General features: G+C 48.3%; 1 protein-coding gene across 10 annotated transcripts in view; it reads right to left on the bottom strand.

Moving 5' to 3' along the window:
- Positions 1-18416, bottom strand: part of HERC2 (HECT and RLD domain containing E3 ubiquitin protein ligase 2) — a 618496-nt gene that overhangs the window by 258290 nt on the left and 341790 nt on the right. For all 10 annotated transcript variants that reach the window (XM_063953293.1, XM_063953292.1, XM_063953291.1 and 7 more), the window contains 3 exons: positions 4509-4701; positions 4132-4314; positions 3771-3955 (listed from right to left, as the gene is read on the bottom strand). In XM_063953293.1, coding sequence (XP_063809363.1) covers positions 3771-3955; positions 4132-4314; positions 4509-4701 — 561 coding nt within the window. The remainder of the gene's footprint in view (positions 1-3770; positions 3956-4131; positions 4315-4508; positions 4702-18416) is intronic.

Here is an 18416-nt window from a genome sequence, read left to right as displayed (position 1 = left end):
ATGGGATTGCTTCGTAGGAAGCCACCATTTTACCCAGAACCCTTGTGCATTGATGCACTGAGACTTGGCTCGGTTTTAGGAGGTTCCTGACTAGCTCGGATAACTCCCTGGCTTTCTCCTCCCGGAGAAACACCTTTTTCTGGACTGTGTCCAGGATCATCCCTAGGAACAGAAGACGAGTCGTCGGAACCAGCTGCGATTTTGGAATATTGAGAATCCAATCGTGTTGCCGCAACACTACCTGAGAGTGCTACACCGACCTCCAACTGTTCCCTGGATCTTACCCTTATCAGGGAATCGTCCAAGTAAGGGATAACTAAAATTCCCTTCCTTCGAAGGAATATCATCATTTCGGCCATTACCTTGGTAAAGACCCGGGGTGCCGTGGACCATCCATACGGCAGCGTCTGAACTGATAGTGACAGTTCTGTACCATAAACCTGAGGTACCCTTGGTGAGAAGGGTAAATTGGGACATGAAGGTAAGCATCCTTGATGTCCCGAGACATCATGTAGTCCCCTTCTTCCAGGTTCGCAATCACTGCTCTGAGTGACTCAATCTTGAATTTGAACCTCTGTATGCAAGTGTTCAAAGATTTTAGATTTAGAATCGGTCTCACCGAGCCGTCCGGCTTCGGTACCACAACAGTGTGGAATAATACCCCGTTCCCTGTTGCAGGAGGGGTACCTTGATTATCACCTGCTGGGAATACAGCTTGTGAATGGCTTCCAAAACTGTCTCCCTGTCAGAAGGAGACATCGGTAAAGCCGACTTTAGGAAACGGCGAGGGGGAGACGTCTCGAATTCCAATTTGTACCCCTGAGATATCACCTGACGGATCCAGGGGTCTACTTGCGAGTGAGCCCACTGCGCACTGAAATTCATTGAGACGGGCCCCCCACCGTGCCTGATTCTGCTTGTAAAGCCCCAGCGTCATACTGAGGGCTTGGCAGAGGCGGGAGAGGGTTTCTGTTCCTGGGAACTGGCTGATTTCTGCAGCCTTTTTCCTCTCCCTCTGTCACGGGGCAGAAATGAGGAACCTTTTGACCGCTTGTCCACGAAAAGACTGCGCCTGATAATACGGCGTCTTCTCATGTTGAGAGGCGACCTGGGGTACAAACGTGGATTTCCCAGCTGTTGCCGTGGCCATCAGGTCTGAAAGACCGACCCCAAATAACTCCTCCCCTTAATAAGGCAATACTTCCAAATGCCGTTTGAAATACGCATCACCTGACCACTGTCGTGTCCATAACCCTCTACTGGTAGAAATGGACAACGCACTTAGACTTGATGCCAGTCGGCAAATATTCCGCTGTGCATCACGCATATATAGAAATGCATCTTTTAACTGCTCTATAGGCAAAAATATACTGTCCCTATCTAGGGTATCAATATTTTCAGTCAGGGAATCCGACCACGCCAACCCAGCACTGCACATCCAGGCTGAGGCGATTGCTGGTCGCAGTATAACACCAGTATGTGTGTAAATACATTTTAGGATACCCTCCTGCTTTCTATCAGCAGGATCCTTAAGGGCGGCCATCTCAGGAGAGGGTAGAGCCCTTACAATCGTGTGAGCGCTTTATCCACCCTAGGGGGTGTTTCCCAACGCACCCTAACCTCTGGCGGGAAAGGATATAATGCCAATAACATTTTAGAAATTACCAGTTGTTATCGGGGGAAACCCACTCATCATCACAAACCTCATTTAATTTCTCAGATTCAGGAAAACTACAGGTAGTTTTTCCTCACCGAACATAATACCCCTTTTTGGTGGTACTCGTATTATCAGAAATGTGTAAAACATTTTTTCATTGCCTCCATCATGTAACGTGTGGCCCTACTGGAAGTCACATTTGTATCTTCACCGTCGACACTGGAGTCAGTATCCGTGTCGGCGTCTATATCTGCCATCTGAGGTAACGGGTGCTTTAGAGCCCCTGACGGCCTATGAGACGTCTGGACAGGCACAAGCTGAGTAGCCGGCTGTCTCATGTCAACCACTGTCTTTTATACAGAGCTGACACTGTCACGTAATTCCTTCCAACAGTTCATCCACTCAGGTGTCGACCCCCTAGGGGGTGACATCACTATTACAGGCAATCCGCTCCGTCTCCACATCATTTTTCTCCTCATACATGTCGACACAAACGTACCGACACACAGCACACACACAGGGAATGCTCTGATAGAGGACAGGACCCCACTAGCCCTTTGGGGAGACAGAGGGAGAGTTTGCCAGCACACACCAGAGCGCTATATATATATATATATATATACAGGGATAACCTTATATAAGTGTTTTTCCCCTTATAGCTGCTGTATTGTTTATACTGCGCGTAATTAGTGCCCCCCTCTCTTTTTTAACCATTTCTGTAGTGTAGTGACTGCAGGGGAGAGCCAGGGAGCTTCCCTCCAACGGAGCTGTGAGGGAAAATGGCGCCAGTGTGCTGAGGAGATAAGGCCGCCGATAAGGGGGCGGAGCCTATCTCCCGTTTTTCTATGTATTCTGGCAGGGGTTAAATGCATCCATATAGCCCAGGAGCTATATGTGATGCATTTTTTGCCATCCAAGGTGTTTTTATTGCGTCTCAGGGCGCCCCCCCCCAGCGCCCTGCACCCTCAGTGACCGGAGTGTGAAGTGTGCTGAGAGCAATGGCGCACAGCTGCAGTGCTGTGCGCTACCTTGTTGAAGACTGACGTCTTCTGACGCCGATTTTCCGGACCTCTTCTGCTCTTCTGGCTCTGTAAGGGGGACGGCGGCGCGGCTCTGGGACCCATCCATGGCTGGGCCTGTGATCGTCCCTCTGGAGCTAATGTCCAGTAGCCTAAGAAGCCCAATCCACTCTGCACGCAGGTGAGTTCGCTTCTTCTCCCCTTAGTCCCTCGATGCAGTGAGCCTGTTGCCAGCAGGACTCACTGAAAATAAAAAACCTAATTTAAACTTTTACTCTAAGCAGCTCAGGAGAGCCACCTAGATTGCACCCTTCTCGTTCGGGCACAAAAATCTAACTGAGGCTTGGAGGAGGGTCATAGGGGGAGGAGCCAGTGCACACCAGCTAGTCCTAAAGCTTTTACTTTTGTGCCCAGTCTCCTGCGGAGCCGCTATTCCCCATGGTCCTTTCGGAGTTCCCAGCATCCACTAGGACGTCAGAGAAACCATCAATAAAACCTACTTAAACTCTTATCTGTCATTGATGCTCTAGTTCAACTGTTTGCTACAGAAGCTATACCTATTATGCTTTTAAAGGTTAAACAACTACACGTGTCATCTAGTTTCCACACCACCCCATCCCAATCTATTGTACATCCTTTTAAGATGGTCTTCAAAAATCCAATCTCACATGTACCCTCTATAATCAATATAGTTATTTCACTGATATGGAGCCTTACCTGGATATTTAAGAGCAGTACCACCATAGCAATTCTAACACAAACTTCTTGCCTAAGGGACCCATCTCAAGTTAGGGTCGCAATTTGACCTTAGACTCTAAAACTGTATCTAGCAAGAGCAATGATTCCCAAACTCTGCCCTTAAAGCCCCCTAACAGTCCAGGTTTTAAAGATATCCAAGATTGAGCATAGGATAGTTAAATCAAAATATCTGAGGTACTAAGAAACCTGTGTTGAAGCATGGGTATCCTTAAAATCAGGACTGGTTATTTTCATCAATTCAAGCATATTGCTGATTCAAACAAATGATCAGACACATGCATTTGAAAAAGGTCACGTTTTAAGCGTTCAGCGAAATTAGTAATAACAAAGAATACCTGACGCTGTAAGGAAGCAGCAGTGAAGGATTCTGGTCCCTCTACAATTTTCATTAGCAGGGATATCCACTGAGGCATACTTAGCGTACTGCACATCTGTGGCATAACGGCAACACTGCGAATAAATCCTAATGTGCACCAGCTCCTGTGTTGCTCCTTAAAAACGGCTTTACTTGTTGAAGACACTAGAAAGGTATGTGTAAAAAATATACATTTTTTATTTAAATAATATCAATTGTAAGAATAATGACCTTAAAGGTAGGAAGATAAATTTCTAAGTAACAAAACATGTGTGGGTATGGTTATTCATTTCTTCTACAACTAAGTCTGTCAGAATCAAAATGCAAAAAGTTCAACTCACTTGTTTTGTCCATGGTGCCGCTTTCCACTAACATGTGCAGCAGACCACACAGCGTTCTGGTGGCTTCACTCTGCATAACCTCAGCATTGACGCCAGCAGAGAGACAGAGGTTCTGGAGGAGATTCACAGTGCTCATCAACATCAGAGAGGTAGGGTGTAAATTCCTGTCCACTTGCTCTCCCTCTAAAAATGGCAAATTGTAGGAGACTCTGATAGTGTACATTAGATAATTATGCAGAATTGCTGGTACAAATTCATGCAGAGTACATTCACATCAATCAATAGATATAACAAATTAAATAAATTAAATAAAACAAAAAACACACCCATACAACAAGATAAAAAGGTATGTGGGGGGACGACATATAAAAACTGACCAGAATCATCCTCTGTGTCAGAGTCATCTGCCATGGGCTGAGCAGCAGGTGGGGGTTCTGTCAGTTTCAGATCGTATTTTCCTTCTTTCCCCATTCTGTAGGAATTTGTGCTGCCTGTATCCCACTGTACTCTAATCCAGCCATCCTCTCCTAGTTCTCCAATAACACGGCCCATTCCTGGAGGTGGGCCATCCTTCAAAGAACAAAGCAAGAGAGAGTATGTAGCAGGTGGAAACCTAAAGCGAGCACGGATAATTCATAAGATATTAACCATTGACCAATTTCACTCAATTAATGAGATAGTAATGCCAAACTAAAAAGTATCAAGTAACCTCCATACCCATGCACATATATTTATGGTGGCAAAAAATAGGATTTTAATACCTACCGGTAAATCCTTTTCTCTTAGTCCGTATAGGATGCTGGGGATGCTTCAAGAACCATGGGGTATAGACGGGATCCGCAGGAGACATGGGCACACTATAATACTTTGAATGGGTGTGAACTGGCTCCTCCCTCTATGCCCCTCCTCCAGACTCCAGTTATAGGAACTGTGCCCAGGGAGACGGACATGTCGAAAAAAAGGATTTATTTAATTATTTTAAACTAAGGTAAGATACATACCAGCTCAAACCACCAACACGCCGTACAACATGGCATTCAACAACACATGCAACGGCATGACCAACAGCAGTCATAGATTTGACTGAACTCAATGCAAAATGAGTGTAACTATAACCAAACTGCAGATACAGCCCGCACTGGGACAGGCGCCCAGCATCCTCTACGGACTAAGAGAAAAGGATTTACCGGTAGGTATTAAAAACCTATTTTCTCATACATCCTAGAGGATGCTGGGGATGCTTCAAGAACCATGGGGTTTATACCAAAGCTCTAGAATGGGCGGGAGTGTGCGGATGACTCTGCAGCACCGATTAACCAAACAAGGGGTTCTCCTCAGCCAGGGTATCAAACTTGTAAAACTTCGCAAAGGTGTTTGATCGCGACCAAGTAGCAGCTCGGCAAAGCTGTAATGCCGAGACCCCTCGGGCAGCCGCCCAGGATGAGCCCACCTTTCTGGTAGAATGGGCTTTCACCAATTTCGGCAACGGCAATCCTGCCATAGAATGAGCCTGCTGAATCGTATTACAGATCCAGCGTGCAATAGTCTGCTTGGAAGCAGGAGCCTCAAACTTGTTGGGAGCCCACAGGACAAACAGCCTCAGTTTTCCTAATCTGAGCCGTTCTGACGACATTGATTTTCAAAGCTGTGACCACATCGAGACTCTTTGACTCCGCCAAGGCCTCAGTAGCCACTGGCACCACAATAGGCTGGTTTACGTGAACAGATGAAACCACTTTTGGCAGAAATTGTTGACGAGTTCTCAACTCTGCCCTATCCGCATGGAAAATCAAATAGGGGCTTTTGTGAGACAAAGCCGCCAATTCAGACACTCGCCTTGCAGACGCCAAGGCCAACAACATGACCACTTTCCAAGTAAGGAATTTTAACTCAACCTTTATGAAAGGTTCAAACCAATGTGATTGCAAAAATTGCAGCACCCCATTAAGATCCCACGGTGCCACAGGAGGCACAAATGGAGGTTGGATGACGCCTTTTACGAAGGTCTGAACTTCTGGAAGAGAAGCCAATTCTTTCTGAAAAAGATCAACAAGGCCGAAATCTGTACTTTAATAGAGCCTAACTTTAGGCCCGCATCCACACCTGCTTGTATGAAATGGAGCAAACGCCCCAGGTGAAATTCTTCCGTAGGAGCCTTCTTGGATTCACACCAAGACACATATTTTCTCCAAATAACCTTTCGGGCTAGGATTTGGCGCTCAACCGCCACACTGTCAAACGAAGCCGCGGTAAGTCCTGATACACGCACGGCCCCTGTTGTAACAGGTCCTCTCGAAGAGAGGAAGAGGCCAGGGATCTTCTATGAGCAACTCCTGAAGATCTGGATACCAAACCCTTTTTGGCCAATCCGGAACAATGAGGATCGCCTGAACCCTTGTTCTTCTTATAACTTTTATCACCTTTGGAATGAGTGGAAGTGGAGGGAACACCTATACCGACGGAAAATCCCACGGTGTCACTAGGGCGTCCACCCCTATCGCTTGAGGGTCCCTTGACTTGGAACAATATCTCTGAAGTTTCTTGTTGAGGAGGGACGCCATCATGTCCACTTGAGGAACTCCCCAACGACTTGTCACTTCTGCAAAGACCTCTTGATGAAGTCCCCACTCTCCTAGATGGAGATTGTGTCTGCTGAGGAAGTCTGCTTCCCAGTTGTCCACTCCTGGAATGAAGACTGCTGACAGAGCGCTGGCATGTCTTTCCGCCAAGCGAAGAATCTTCGTGGTCTCGGCCATCGCCGCTCTGCTCCTTGTTCCGCCTTGGCGGTTTATGTACGCCACTGTTGTCACGTTGTCTGACTGAATCAAGACAGGCAGACCTCGAAGATGTTCTGCTTGCAGTATGCCGTTGTAAATGGCTCTTAATTCCAGAATGTTTGTGTGTAGACAAGCTTCCTGCCTCGACCACTTTCCCTGAAAGTTTCTCCCCTGTGTGACTGCTCCCCAGCCTCAAAGGCTTGCATCTGTGGTCACCAGGATCCAATCCTGAATCCCGAACCTGCGTCCTTCCAGAAGGTGAGAACTGTGCAGCCCCCACAGAAGGGAGATTCTGGTCCTGGGAGATAGAATTATTTTCCGGTGCATGTCCAGGTGAGACCCGGACCACTGGTCCAACAGGTTTCACTGAAATACCCTGGCATGGAACCTGCCATACGGAATGGCCTCGTAGGCCGCCACCATCTTCCCCAGCAACCGAGTGCATTGAAGAACTGACACTTTTGCCGGTTTCAGAATCTGTTTTACCATGTTCTGTATTTCCAGAGCTTTTTCCACTAGAAGAAAAACTCTCTGCAATTCTGTATCCAGAATCATACCCAGGAACGACAGCCGTGTCGTCGGATCCAACTGTGATTTTGGCAAATTTAGGAACCAACCGTGTTGTTGCAGAATAGTCAGTGAAAGGGCAACATTCTTCAACAATTGGTCCTTGGACCTCGCCTTTATGAGGAGATCGTCCAAGTACGAAATAATTGTGATTCCCTGCTTGCGCAGGAGGACCATCATTTCCACCATTACTTTGGTGAAAATCCTAGGAGCCGTGGAGAGACCAAACGGCAACGTCTGAAATTGGTAATGACAATCCTGCACAGCAAATCTCAGGTAAGCCTGATGTGGAGGATATATGGGGACATGTAAGTAGGCATCTTTTTTGTCGACCGACACCATAAATCCCCCTTTTCCAGACTGGAGATCACTGCTCGGAGAGATTCCATCTTGAATTTGAATTTTTTTAGAAAGAAATTGAGGGATTTTAGGTTCAGAATCGGTCTGACTGAGCCATCCGGCTTCGGGACCACGAACAGGATCGAATAAAAGCCTTCTCCCTGTTGTGACGGGGGCACCGTGACAATTACTTGATTTTGACACAACAACTTTAGTATCGCAGCGCTTACTATCTCCCTTTCTAGAAGAGAAGCTGGCAAGGCCGATTTGAAAAATCGGTGAGGGGGCACGTCTTGAAACTCTAACTTGTACCCTCTGGTTACTATGTCTACTATCCAAGGATCCAGGTCCGAGTGCACCCAGACCTGACTGAAGAGTTGGAGACGTGCCCCCACCGGTGCGGACTCCCGCAGAGGAGCCCCAGCGTCATGCGGTGGATTTGGTAGAAGCCGGAGAGGACTTCTGCTCTTGGGAACTTGCCACAGCCTGTGACCTTTTTCCCCGTCCTCTCCCCCTCGCAGCAAGGAAGGAGGACCCACGTCCTTTTTTGAATTTATTGGGCCGAAAGGACTGCATCTGATAGTGAGGCGATTTCTTCTGCTGTGCAGGAACATAAGGTAAAAATGAAGACTTACCCGCGGTAGCTGTAGACACCAGGTCAGTGAGGCCGTCACCAAACAAGACCCTACCGTTAAACGGTAGAGACTCCATCGCCTTCTTAGAGTTAGCGTCAGCATTCCATTGATGAATCCACAACGCTCTCCTTGCTGAAACTGCCATGGCATTGGCCCTTAATTCCAAATGGCCAATATCCCTCACAGCTTCTTTTAAATATGATGCAGCGTCCCTGATATGACCCAGAGTCAAAAGCACACTATCCCTGTCTAGGGTATCTACCTCAGATGACAAGTTATCTGCCCACTTTTCAATAGCGCTACTCACCCATGCCGAAGCAACGGCAGGCCTGAGTAACGACATAAATGGATTTTAGTGTATTTTCCTGCTTACGATCCGCAGGGTCCTTTAGGACTACCACCTTTTTGGATAGACGCGATAAAGCTTTGTCTACCGTGGGGATTGACTCCCACCTTTCCCTGTCCCCAGAGGGGAACGGATATGCCACTGGAATTCTTTTGGGAACATGTATCTTTTTCTCAGGATTTTCCCAAGCCTTTTCAAAAAGTGCGTTCAGTTCATGAGAGGGAGGAAACGTTACCTCAGGTTTCTTTCCTTTAAACATACAGACCCTAGTATCAAGAACAGCAGGGTCCTCAGTGATATGTAATAATACTTTTATCGCCACAGTCATGTACTGAATACTCTTAGCCAATTTTGGATGTAATCTGGCATCACTATAGTCAACACTGGAATCAGAGTCCGTGTCGGTATCTGTTATCTGGGTAAATGCACGTTTCTGTGACCCCGAAAGGGTCTGGGCCTGTGACAAAACATCTACCATGGATTTCTTCCACGTCTGGTTCTTAGACTCAGATTTATCAAATCTCTTAGGCAACCTAGTCACATTTGCGTTTAAAACTAGTGATGAGCGGATTCGGTTTTACTCGGTTCTCAAAACGGCATCTTATTGGCTATCCAAAACACGTGACATCCGTGAGCCAATAAGATGCCGTTTTGAGAACTGAGTAAAACCGAGTTAAACCGAATCCGCTCATCACTATTTAAAACACTCAACATATTCACCCAATCATCCGTCGGCGGTGACGACACGGCCACTCTCACAGTATTTTCTGTCCCCACTCCTGGGAAGAGCATTCAGCCTCAGACATGTCGCCACACGTACCAACACCCACAACCACACTGGGGCTATAGGAGACAGACCCACAATAAAGCCTGCAAGAGAGAGACAGAGAGAGTTCTGCCAGCTCACACCCAGCGTCAATCCCGGTACTGAAGCGAGTAACAAGACTGGCCAGACCTGTTAGCGCTATATATATATATATATATATATATATATATATATATATATATATATATATATATATAATAAGATTTTACTTACCGATAAATCTATTTCTCGTAGTCCGTAGTGGATGCTGGGGACTCCGTCAGGACCATGGGGATTAGCGGCTCCGCAGGAGACAGGGCACAAAAATAAAGCTTTAGGATCAGGTGGTGTGCACTGGCTCCTCCCCCTATGACCCTCCTCCAAGCCTCAGTTAGGATACTGTGCCCGGACGAGCGTACACAATAAGGAAGGATTTTGAATCCCGGGTAAGACTCATACCAGCCACACCAATCACACCGTACAACTTGTGATCTGAACCCAGTTAACAGTATGACAACGTAGGAGCCTCTGAACAGACGGCTCACAACAAGAACAACCAGATTTTTTTGTAACAATAACTATGTACAAGTATTGCAGACAATCCGCACTTGGGATGGGCGCCCAGCATCCACTACGGACTACGAGAAATAGATTTATCGGTAAGTAAAATCTTATTTTCTCTAACGTCCTAGTGGATGCTGGGGACTCCGTCAGGACCATGGGGATTATACCAAAGCTCCCAAACGGGCGGGAGAGTGCGGATGACTCTGCAGCACCGAATGAGAGAACTCCAGGTCCTCTTTAGCCAGGGTATCAAATTTGTAGAATTTTACAAACGTGTTCTCCCCCGACCACGTAGCTGCTCGGCAGAGTTGTAATGCCGAGACCCCTCGGGCAGCCGCCCAGGATGAGCCCACCTTCCTTGTGGAATGGGCCTTGACAGATTTAGGCTATGGCAGGCCTGCCACAGAATGTGCAAGTTGAATTGTGCTACAAATCCAACGAGCAATCGTCTGCTTAGAAGCAGGAGCACCCAGCTTGTTGGGTGCATACAGTATAAACAGCGAGTCAGATTTTCTGACTCCAGCCGTCTTTGAAATATATATTTTCAATGCCCTGACAACGTCCAGCAACTTGGAATCCTCCAAATCGCTAGTAGCCGCAGGCACCACAATAGGCTGGTTCAGGTGAAACGCTGACACCACCTTAGGCAGAAAATGAGGACGCGTCCGCAGTTCTGCCCTGTCCGAATGGAAAATCAGATATGGGCTTTTATACGATAAAGCCGCCAATTCTGACACTCTCCTGGCTGAAGCCAGGGCCAGTAGCATGGTTACTTTCCATGTAAGATATTTCAAATCCGCCGATTTGAGTGGCTCAAACCAATGGGATTTGAGAAAATCCAAAACTACATTAAGGTCCCACGGAGCCACTGGGGGCACAACCGGGGGCTGTATATGTAGTACTCCTTTTACAAAAGTCTGGACTTCAGGAACTGAAGCCAATTCTTTCTGGAAGAAAATAGACAGGGCCGAAATTTGAACCTTAATGGACCCCAACTTGAGGCCCATAGACAATCCTGTTTGCAGGAAATGTAGGAATCGACCCAATTGAAATTCCTCCGTGGGGGCCTTCCTGGCCTCACACCACGCAACATATTTTCTCCAAATGCGGTGATAATGTTGTGCAGTCACCTCCTTCCTGGCTTTAACCAGTGTAGGAATGACCTCTTCTGGAATGCCTTTTTCCCTTAGAATTCGGCGTTCAACCGCCACGCCGTCAAACGCAGCCGCGGTAAGTCTTGGAATAGACACGGTCCCTGCTGAATCAGGTCCCGTCTTAGAGGTAGAGGCCACGGATTTTCCGTGAGCATCTCCTGAAGTTCCGGGGTACCAAGTTCTTCTTGGCCAATCCGGAGCCACGAGTATCGTTCTTACTCCCCTTTGCCGTATAATTCTCAGTACTTTGGGTATGAGAGGCAGAGGAGGAAACACATACACTGACTGGAACACCCACGGTGTTACCAGAGCGTCCACAGCTATTGCCTGAGGGTCTCTTGACCTGGCGCAATACCTGTCCAGTTTTTTGTTGAGGCGAGACGCCATCATATCCACCTTTGGTTTTTCCCAACGGTTCACAATCATGTGGAAGACTTCTGGATGAAGTCCCCACTCTCCCGGGTGTAGATCGTGTCTGCTGAGGAAGTCTGCTTCCCAGTTGTCCACTCCCGGAATGAACACTGCTGACAGTGCTATCACATGATCTTCTGCCCAGCGAAGAATCCTTGCAGCTTCTGCCATTGCTCTCCTGCTTCTTGTGCCGCCCTGTCTGTTTACGTGGGCGACTGCCGTGATGTTGTCCGACTGGATCAACACCGGCTGACCCTGAAGCAGGGGTTTTGCCAGGCTTAGAGCATTGTAAATCGCTCTTAGCTCCAGTATATTTATGTGAAGAGACATCTCCAGGCTTGACCATACTCCCTGGAAGTTTCTTCCCTGTGTGACCGCTCCCCAGCCTCTCAGACTGGCATCCGTGGTCACCAGGACCCAGTCCTGTATGCCGAATCTGCGGCCTTCTAACAGATGAGCACTCTGCAACCACCACAGAAGAGACACCCTTGTCCGTGGCGATAAGGTTATCCGCTGATGCATCTGCAGATGCGATCCGGACCATTTGTCCAGCAGATCCCGCTGAAAAGTCCGTGCGTGGAATCTGCCGAATGGGATTGCTTCGTAAGAAGCCACCATCTTTCCCAGGACTCTTGTGCATTGATGCACAGACACTTTTCCTGGTTTTAGGAGGTTCCTGACAAGTTCGGATAACTCCTTGGCTTTCTCCTCCGGAAGAAACACCTTTTTCTGAACCGTGTCCAGAATCATTCCCAGGAACAGCAGACGTGTTGTCGGGGTCAACTGAGATTTTGGAAAATTCAGAATCCACCCGTGTTGTTGCAGCACTACTTGGGTTAGTGCTACTCCGTCCTCCAGCTGTTCTCTGGACCTTGCCCTTATCAGGAGATCGTCCAAGTAAGGGATAATTAATACGCCTCTTCTTCGCAGAAGAATCATCATTTCGGCCATTACCTTGGTAAAGACCCGAGGTGCCGTGGACAATCCAAACGGCAGCGTCTGAAACTGATAATGACAGTTTTGCACCACGAACCTGAGGTACCCTTGATGTGAAGGGCAAATTGGGACATGCAGGTAAGCATCTTTTATGTCCAGGGACACCATAAAGTCCCCTTCTTCCAGATTCGCTATCACTGCTCTGAGTGATTCCATCTTGAAACTGAATTTTTGTATGTACAGGTTCAAAGATTTCAGATTTAGAATAGGTCTTACCGAGCCGTCAGGCTTCGGTACCACAAATAGCGTGGAGTAATACCCCTTTCCCTGTTGTAGGAGGGGTACCTTGACTATCACCTGCTGAGAAAACAGCTTGTGAATGGCTTCCAATACCGTCGCCCTGTCTGAGGGAGACGTTGGCAAAGCAGACTTTAGGAACCGGCGAGGGGGAGACTTCTCGAATTCCAACCTGTAACCCTGAGATACTACCTGCAGGATCCAGGGGTCCACCTGTGAGCAAGCCCACTGCGCGCTGAAATTCTTGAATCGACCCCCCACCGTTCCTGAGTCCGCTTGTAAAGCCCCAGCGTCATGCTGAGGGCTTTGCAGAACCCGCGGAGGGCTTCTGTTCCTGGGAAGGAGCTGCTTGCTGCCCTCTCTTACCCTTTCCTCTGCCTCGGGGCAGATATGACTGTCCTTTTGCCCGCTTGTTCTTATAGGACCGAAAGGACTGCGGCTGAAAAGACGGTGTCTTTTTCTGTTGGGAGGGGGTCTGAGGTAAAAAGGTGGATTTCCCGGCCGTTGCCGTGGCCACCAGATCCGATAGACCGACGCCAAATAATTCCTCCCCTTTATACAGCAATACTTCCATATGCCGTTTGGAATCCGCATCACCTGACCACTGTCGTGTCCATAAACTTCTTCTGGCAGATATGGACATCGCACTTACTCTCGATGCCAGAGTGCAAATATCCCTCTGAGCATCTCGCATATAAAGAAAAGCATCCTTTAATTGCTCTAAAGTCTGTAAAATACTGTCCCTATCCAGGGTATCAATATTTTCAGTCAGGGAATCCGACCAGACCACCCCAGCACTGCACATCCAGGCTGAGGCGATGGCTGGTCGCAGTATAACACCAGTATGTGTGTATATACTTTTTAGGGTAGTTTCCAGCCTCCTATCAGCTGGATCCTTGAGGGCGGCCGTATCAGGAGACGGTAACGCCACTTGTTTTGATAAGCGTGTGAGCGCCTTATCCACCTTAGGGGGTGTTTCCCAGCGCGCCCTAACCTCTGGCGGGAAAGGGTATAATGCCAATAACTTTTTTGAAATTAGCCCTTTTCTATCTGGGTTAACCCACGCTTCATCACATACATCATTCAATTCCTCTGATTCAGGAAAAACTACAGGTAGTTTTTTCACCCACCACATAATACCCTTTTTTGTGGTACTTGTAGTATCAGAGATATGCAAAGCCTCCTTCATTGCCGTGATCATATAACGTGTGGCCCTACTGGAAAATACGTTTGTTTCTTCACCGTCGACACTAGATTCAGTGTCCGTGTCTGGGTCTGTATCGACCGACTGAGGTAAAGGGCGTTTTACAGCCCCTGACGGTGTCTGAGACGCCTGGGCAGGTACTAACTGGTTTGACGGCCGTCTCATGTCGTCAACTGATTTTTGTAATGTGCTGACATTATCACGTAATTCCATAAACAAAGCCATCCATTCCGGTGTCGACTCCCTAGGGGGTGACATCACCATTACCGGCAATTGCTCTGCCTCCACACCAACATCGTCCTCATACATGTCGACACACACGTACCGACACACAGCAGACACACAGGGAATGCTCTATTGAAGACAGGACCCCACTAGCCCTTTGGGGAGACAGAGGGAGAGTTTGCCAGCACACACCCAAGCGCTATAATATATATGGGAACAACCCTATATAAGTGTTGTATCCTTATAGCAGCTTAAATATAGTAATATCGCAAAAAAAAGTGCCCCCCCTCTCTGTTTTACCCTGTTTCTGTAGTGCAGTGCAGGGGAGAGTCCTGGGAGCCTTCCTCACAGCGGAGCTGAGCAGGAAAATGGCGCTGTGTGCTGAGGAGAATAAGCCCCGCCCCCTATTTCGGCGGGCTCTTCTCCGGAGTTTGTGAGATCTGGCAGGGGTTAAATACATCCATATAGCCTCAAGGGCTATATGTGATGTATTTTTAGCCATAAAAAGGTATTATACATTGCTGCCCTGTCGGCGTATGAAATAAAGTTTTACTTTCACGGTGTGTGTGTCCTGTTTTTATTTGGGTATTTTTTTTCCAGTAGTACTACAGGTACCAGCGGGCCCGTTTTTCTCCCGCATGCTGGTACTTGTGGTTCTCCAAGTACCAGCTTGCGGGGGAGGCTTGCTGGGACTTGTAGTACTAATGGAAAAAACAATATCTTTTTATTATCACAAAAGGCTATCAGCCCCCCCATCCGCAGCCCATTGGATGGGGGGGGGACAGCCTCGGGCTTCACCCCTGGCCCTTGGGTGGCTGGGGGGGGGGGGGACCCCTTGATTGTAGGGGTCCCCACTCCCCCAGGGTACCCCGGCCAGGGGTGACTAGTTGGGTAGTTAATGCCACGGCCGCAGGGCACGGCATAAAAGTGACCCCCGGCTGTGGCATTATCTGTCCAGCTAGTGGAGCCCGATGCTGGTGTTAAAAATACGGGGGACCCCTACTCTTTTTGTCCCCCGTATTTTTGGCACCAGCACCAGGCGCAGAGCCCGGTGCTGGTTTTAAAAATACGGGGGATCCCTGCCCAATTTTTCCCCTGCATTTTTAGAACCAGGACCAGCTCGAAGAGCCCGAGGCTGGTTATGCTTTGGAGGGGGGACCCCACGCCATTTTTTTTTCGGGTTTTTCCCGTTTTTTCAAATCGCGGCAAAATCCGCCAAATCGGCCGATTTTCGCCCGCGATTCAGGCGAATCCGTTTTTCATTGAATATGGTGAATTCCGGAAGCCACCTTCCGGAATTCACCTGGCGAATTTAGTCGAATTAAAAAACGGCGAAAAATTGCCGCGATTCGCCGTGAATTGCATATACCCCAGTGTCTGAGTTTACTAACATAAAATAAGAATTTACTTACCGATAATTCTATTTCTCATAGTCCGTAGTGGATGCTGGGAACTCCGAAAGGACCATGGGGAATAGCGGCTCCGCAGGAGACTGGGCACAAAAGTAAAAGCTTTAGGACTAGCTGGTGTGCACTGGCTCCTCCCCCTATGACCCTCCTCCAAGCCTCAGTTAGGATACTGTGCCCGGACGAGCGTACACAATAAGGAAGGATTTTGAATCCCGGGTAAGACTCATACCAGCCACACCAATCACACCGTACAACCTGTGATCTGAACCCAGTTAACAGCATGATAACAGAGGAGCCTCTGAAAAGATGGCTCACAACAATAATAACACGATTTTTGTAACTATGTACAAGTATTGCAGACAATCCGCACTTGGGATGGGCGCCCAGCATCCATTACGGACTATGAGAAATAGAATTATCGGTAAGTAAATTCTTATTTTCTCTGACGTCCTAGTGGATGCTGGGAACTCCGAAAGGACCATGGGGATTATACCAAAGCTCCCAAACGGGCGGGAGAGTGCGGATGACTCTGCAGCACCGAATGAGAGAACTCCAGGTCCTCCTCAGGCAGGGTATCAAATTTGTAGAATTTAGCAAACGTGTTTGCCCCTGACCAAGTAGCTGCTCGGCAAAGTTGTAAAGCCGAGACCCCTCGGGCAGCCGCCCAAGATGAGCCCACTTTCCTTGTGGAATGGGCTTTTACAGATTTTGGCTGTGGCAGGCCTGCCACAGAATGTGCAAGCTGAATTGTACTACAAATCCAACGAGCAATAGTCTGCTTAGAAGCAGGAGCACCCAGCTTGTTGGGTGCATACAGGATAAACAGCGAGTCAGATTTTCTGACTCCAGCCGTCCTGGAAACATATTTTCAGGGCCCTGACTACGTCCAGCAACTTGGAATCCTCCAAGTCCCTAGTAGCCGCAGGTACCACAATAGGCTGGTTTAAGTGAAACGCTGAAACCACCTTAGGGAGAAATTGAGGACGAGTCCTCAATTCTGCCCTGTCCGTATGAAAAATTAGGTAAGGGCTTTTATAGGATAAAGCCGCCAATTCTGATACACGCCTGGCTGAAGCCAGGGCTAACAGCATTACCACTTTCCATGTGAGATATTTTAAGTCCACAGTGGTGAGTGGTTCAAACCAATGTGATTTTAGGAACCCCAAAACTACATTGAGATCCCAAGGTGCCACTGGAGGCACAAAAGGAGGCTGTATATGCAGTACCCCCTTGACAAACGTCTGAACTTCAGGGACTGAAGCTAGTTCTTTCTGGAAGAAAATCGACAGGGCCGAAATTTGAACCTTAATGGACCCTAATTTTAGGCCCATAGACAGTCCCGTTTGCAGGAAATGCAGGAAACGACCCAGTTGAAATTCCTCTGTAGGGGCCTTCCTGGCCTCACACCACGCAACATATTTACGCCAAATACGGTGATAATGTTGCACAGTTACATCCTTCCTGGCTTTGATCAGGGTAGGGATGACTTCATCCGGAATGCCTTTTTCCTTCAGGATCCGGCGTTCAACCGCCATGCCGTCAAACGCAGCCGCGGTAAGTCTTGGAACAGACAGGGTCCCTGCTGGAGCAGGTCCTTTCTTAGAGGTAGAGGCCACGGGTCCTCCGTGAGCATCTCTTGAAGTTCCGGGTACCAAGTCCTTCTTGGCCAATCCGGAGCCACGAGTATAGATCTTACTCCTCTCCTTCTTATGATTCTCAGTACCTTGGGTATGAGAGGCAGAGGAGGGAACACATACACTGACTGGTACACCCACGGTGTTACCAGAGCATCCACAGCTATTGCCTGAGGGTCCCTTGACCTGGCGCAATATCGGTCTAGTTTTTTGTTGAGGCGGGACGCCATCATGTCCACCTTTGGTTTTTCCCAACGGTTCACAATTATGTGGAAGACTTCTGGGTGAAGTCCCCACTCCCCCGGGTGGAGGTCGTGTCTGCTGAGGAAGTCTGCTTCCCAGTTGTCCACTCCCGGAATGAACACTGCTGACAGTGCTATCACATGATTTTCCGCCCAGCGAAGAATCCTTGCAACTTCCGTCATTGCCCTCCTGCTTCTTGTGCCGCCCTGTCTGTTTACGTGGGCGACTGCCGTGATGTTGTCCGACTGGATCAACACCGGCTGACCCTGAAGCAGAGGCCTTGCTTGACTTAGGGCATTGTAAATGGCCCTTAGTTCCAGGATATTTATGTGAAATGACGTTTCCATGCTTGACCACAAGCCCTGGAAATTTTTTCCCTGTGTGACTGCTCCCCAGCCTCTCAGGCTGGCATCCGTGGTCACCAGGACCCAGTCCTGAATGCCGAATCTGCGGCCCTCTAGAAGATGAGCACTCTGCAACCACCACAGGAGAGACACCCTTGTCCTTGGAGACAGGGTTATCCGCTGATGCATCTGAAGATGCGATCCGGACCATTTGTCCAGCAGATCCCACTGAAAAGTTCTTGCGTGGAATCTGCCGAATGTAATCGCTTCATAAGAAGCCACCATTTTTCCCAGGACCCTTGTGCATTGATGCACTGACACTTGGCCTGGTTTTAGGAGGTTCCTGACTAGCTCGGATAACTCCCTGGCTTTCTCCTCCGGGAGAAACACCTTTT

Source organism: Pseudophryne corroboree, chromosome 2, assembly GCF_028390025.1.
Source record: "Pseudophryne corroboree isolate aPseCor3 chromosome 2, aPseCor3.hap2, whole genome shotgun sequence".
Lineage (NCBI taxonomy): Eukaryota > Metazoa > Chordata > Amphibia > Anura > Myobatrachidae > Pseudophryne > Pseudophryne corroboree.
Note: the sequence above shows the minus strand (reverse complement) of the source record. Positions and strands in the feature narration are given on the sequence as shown.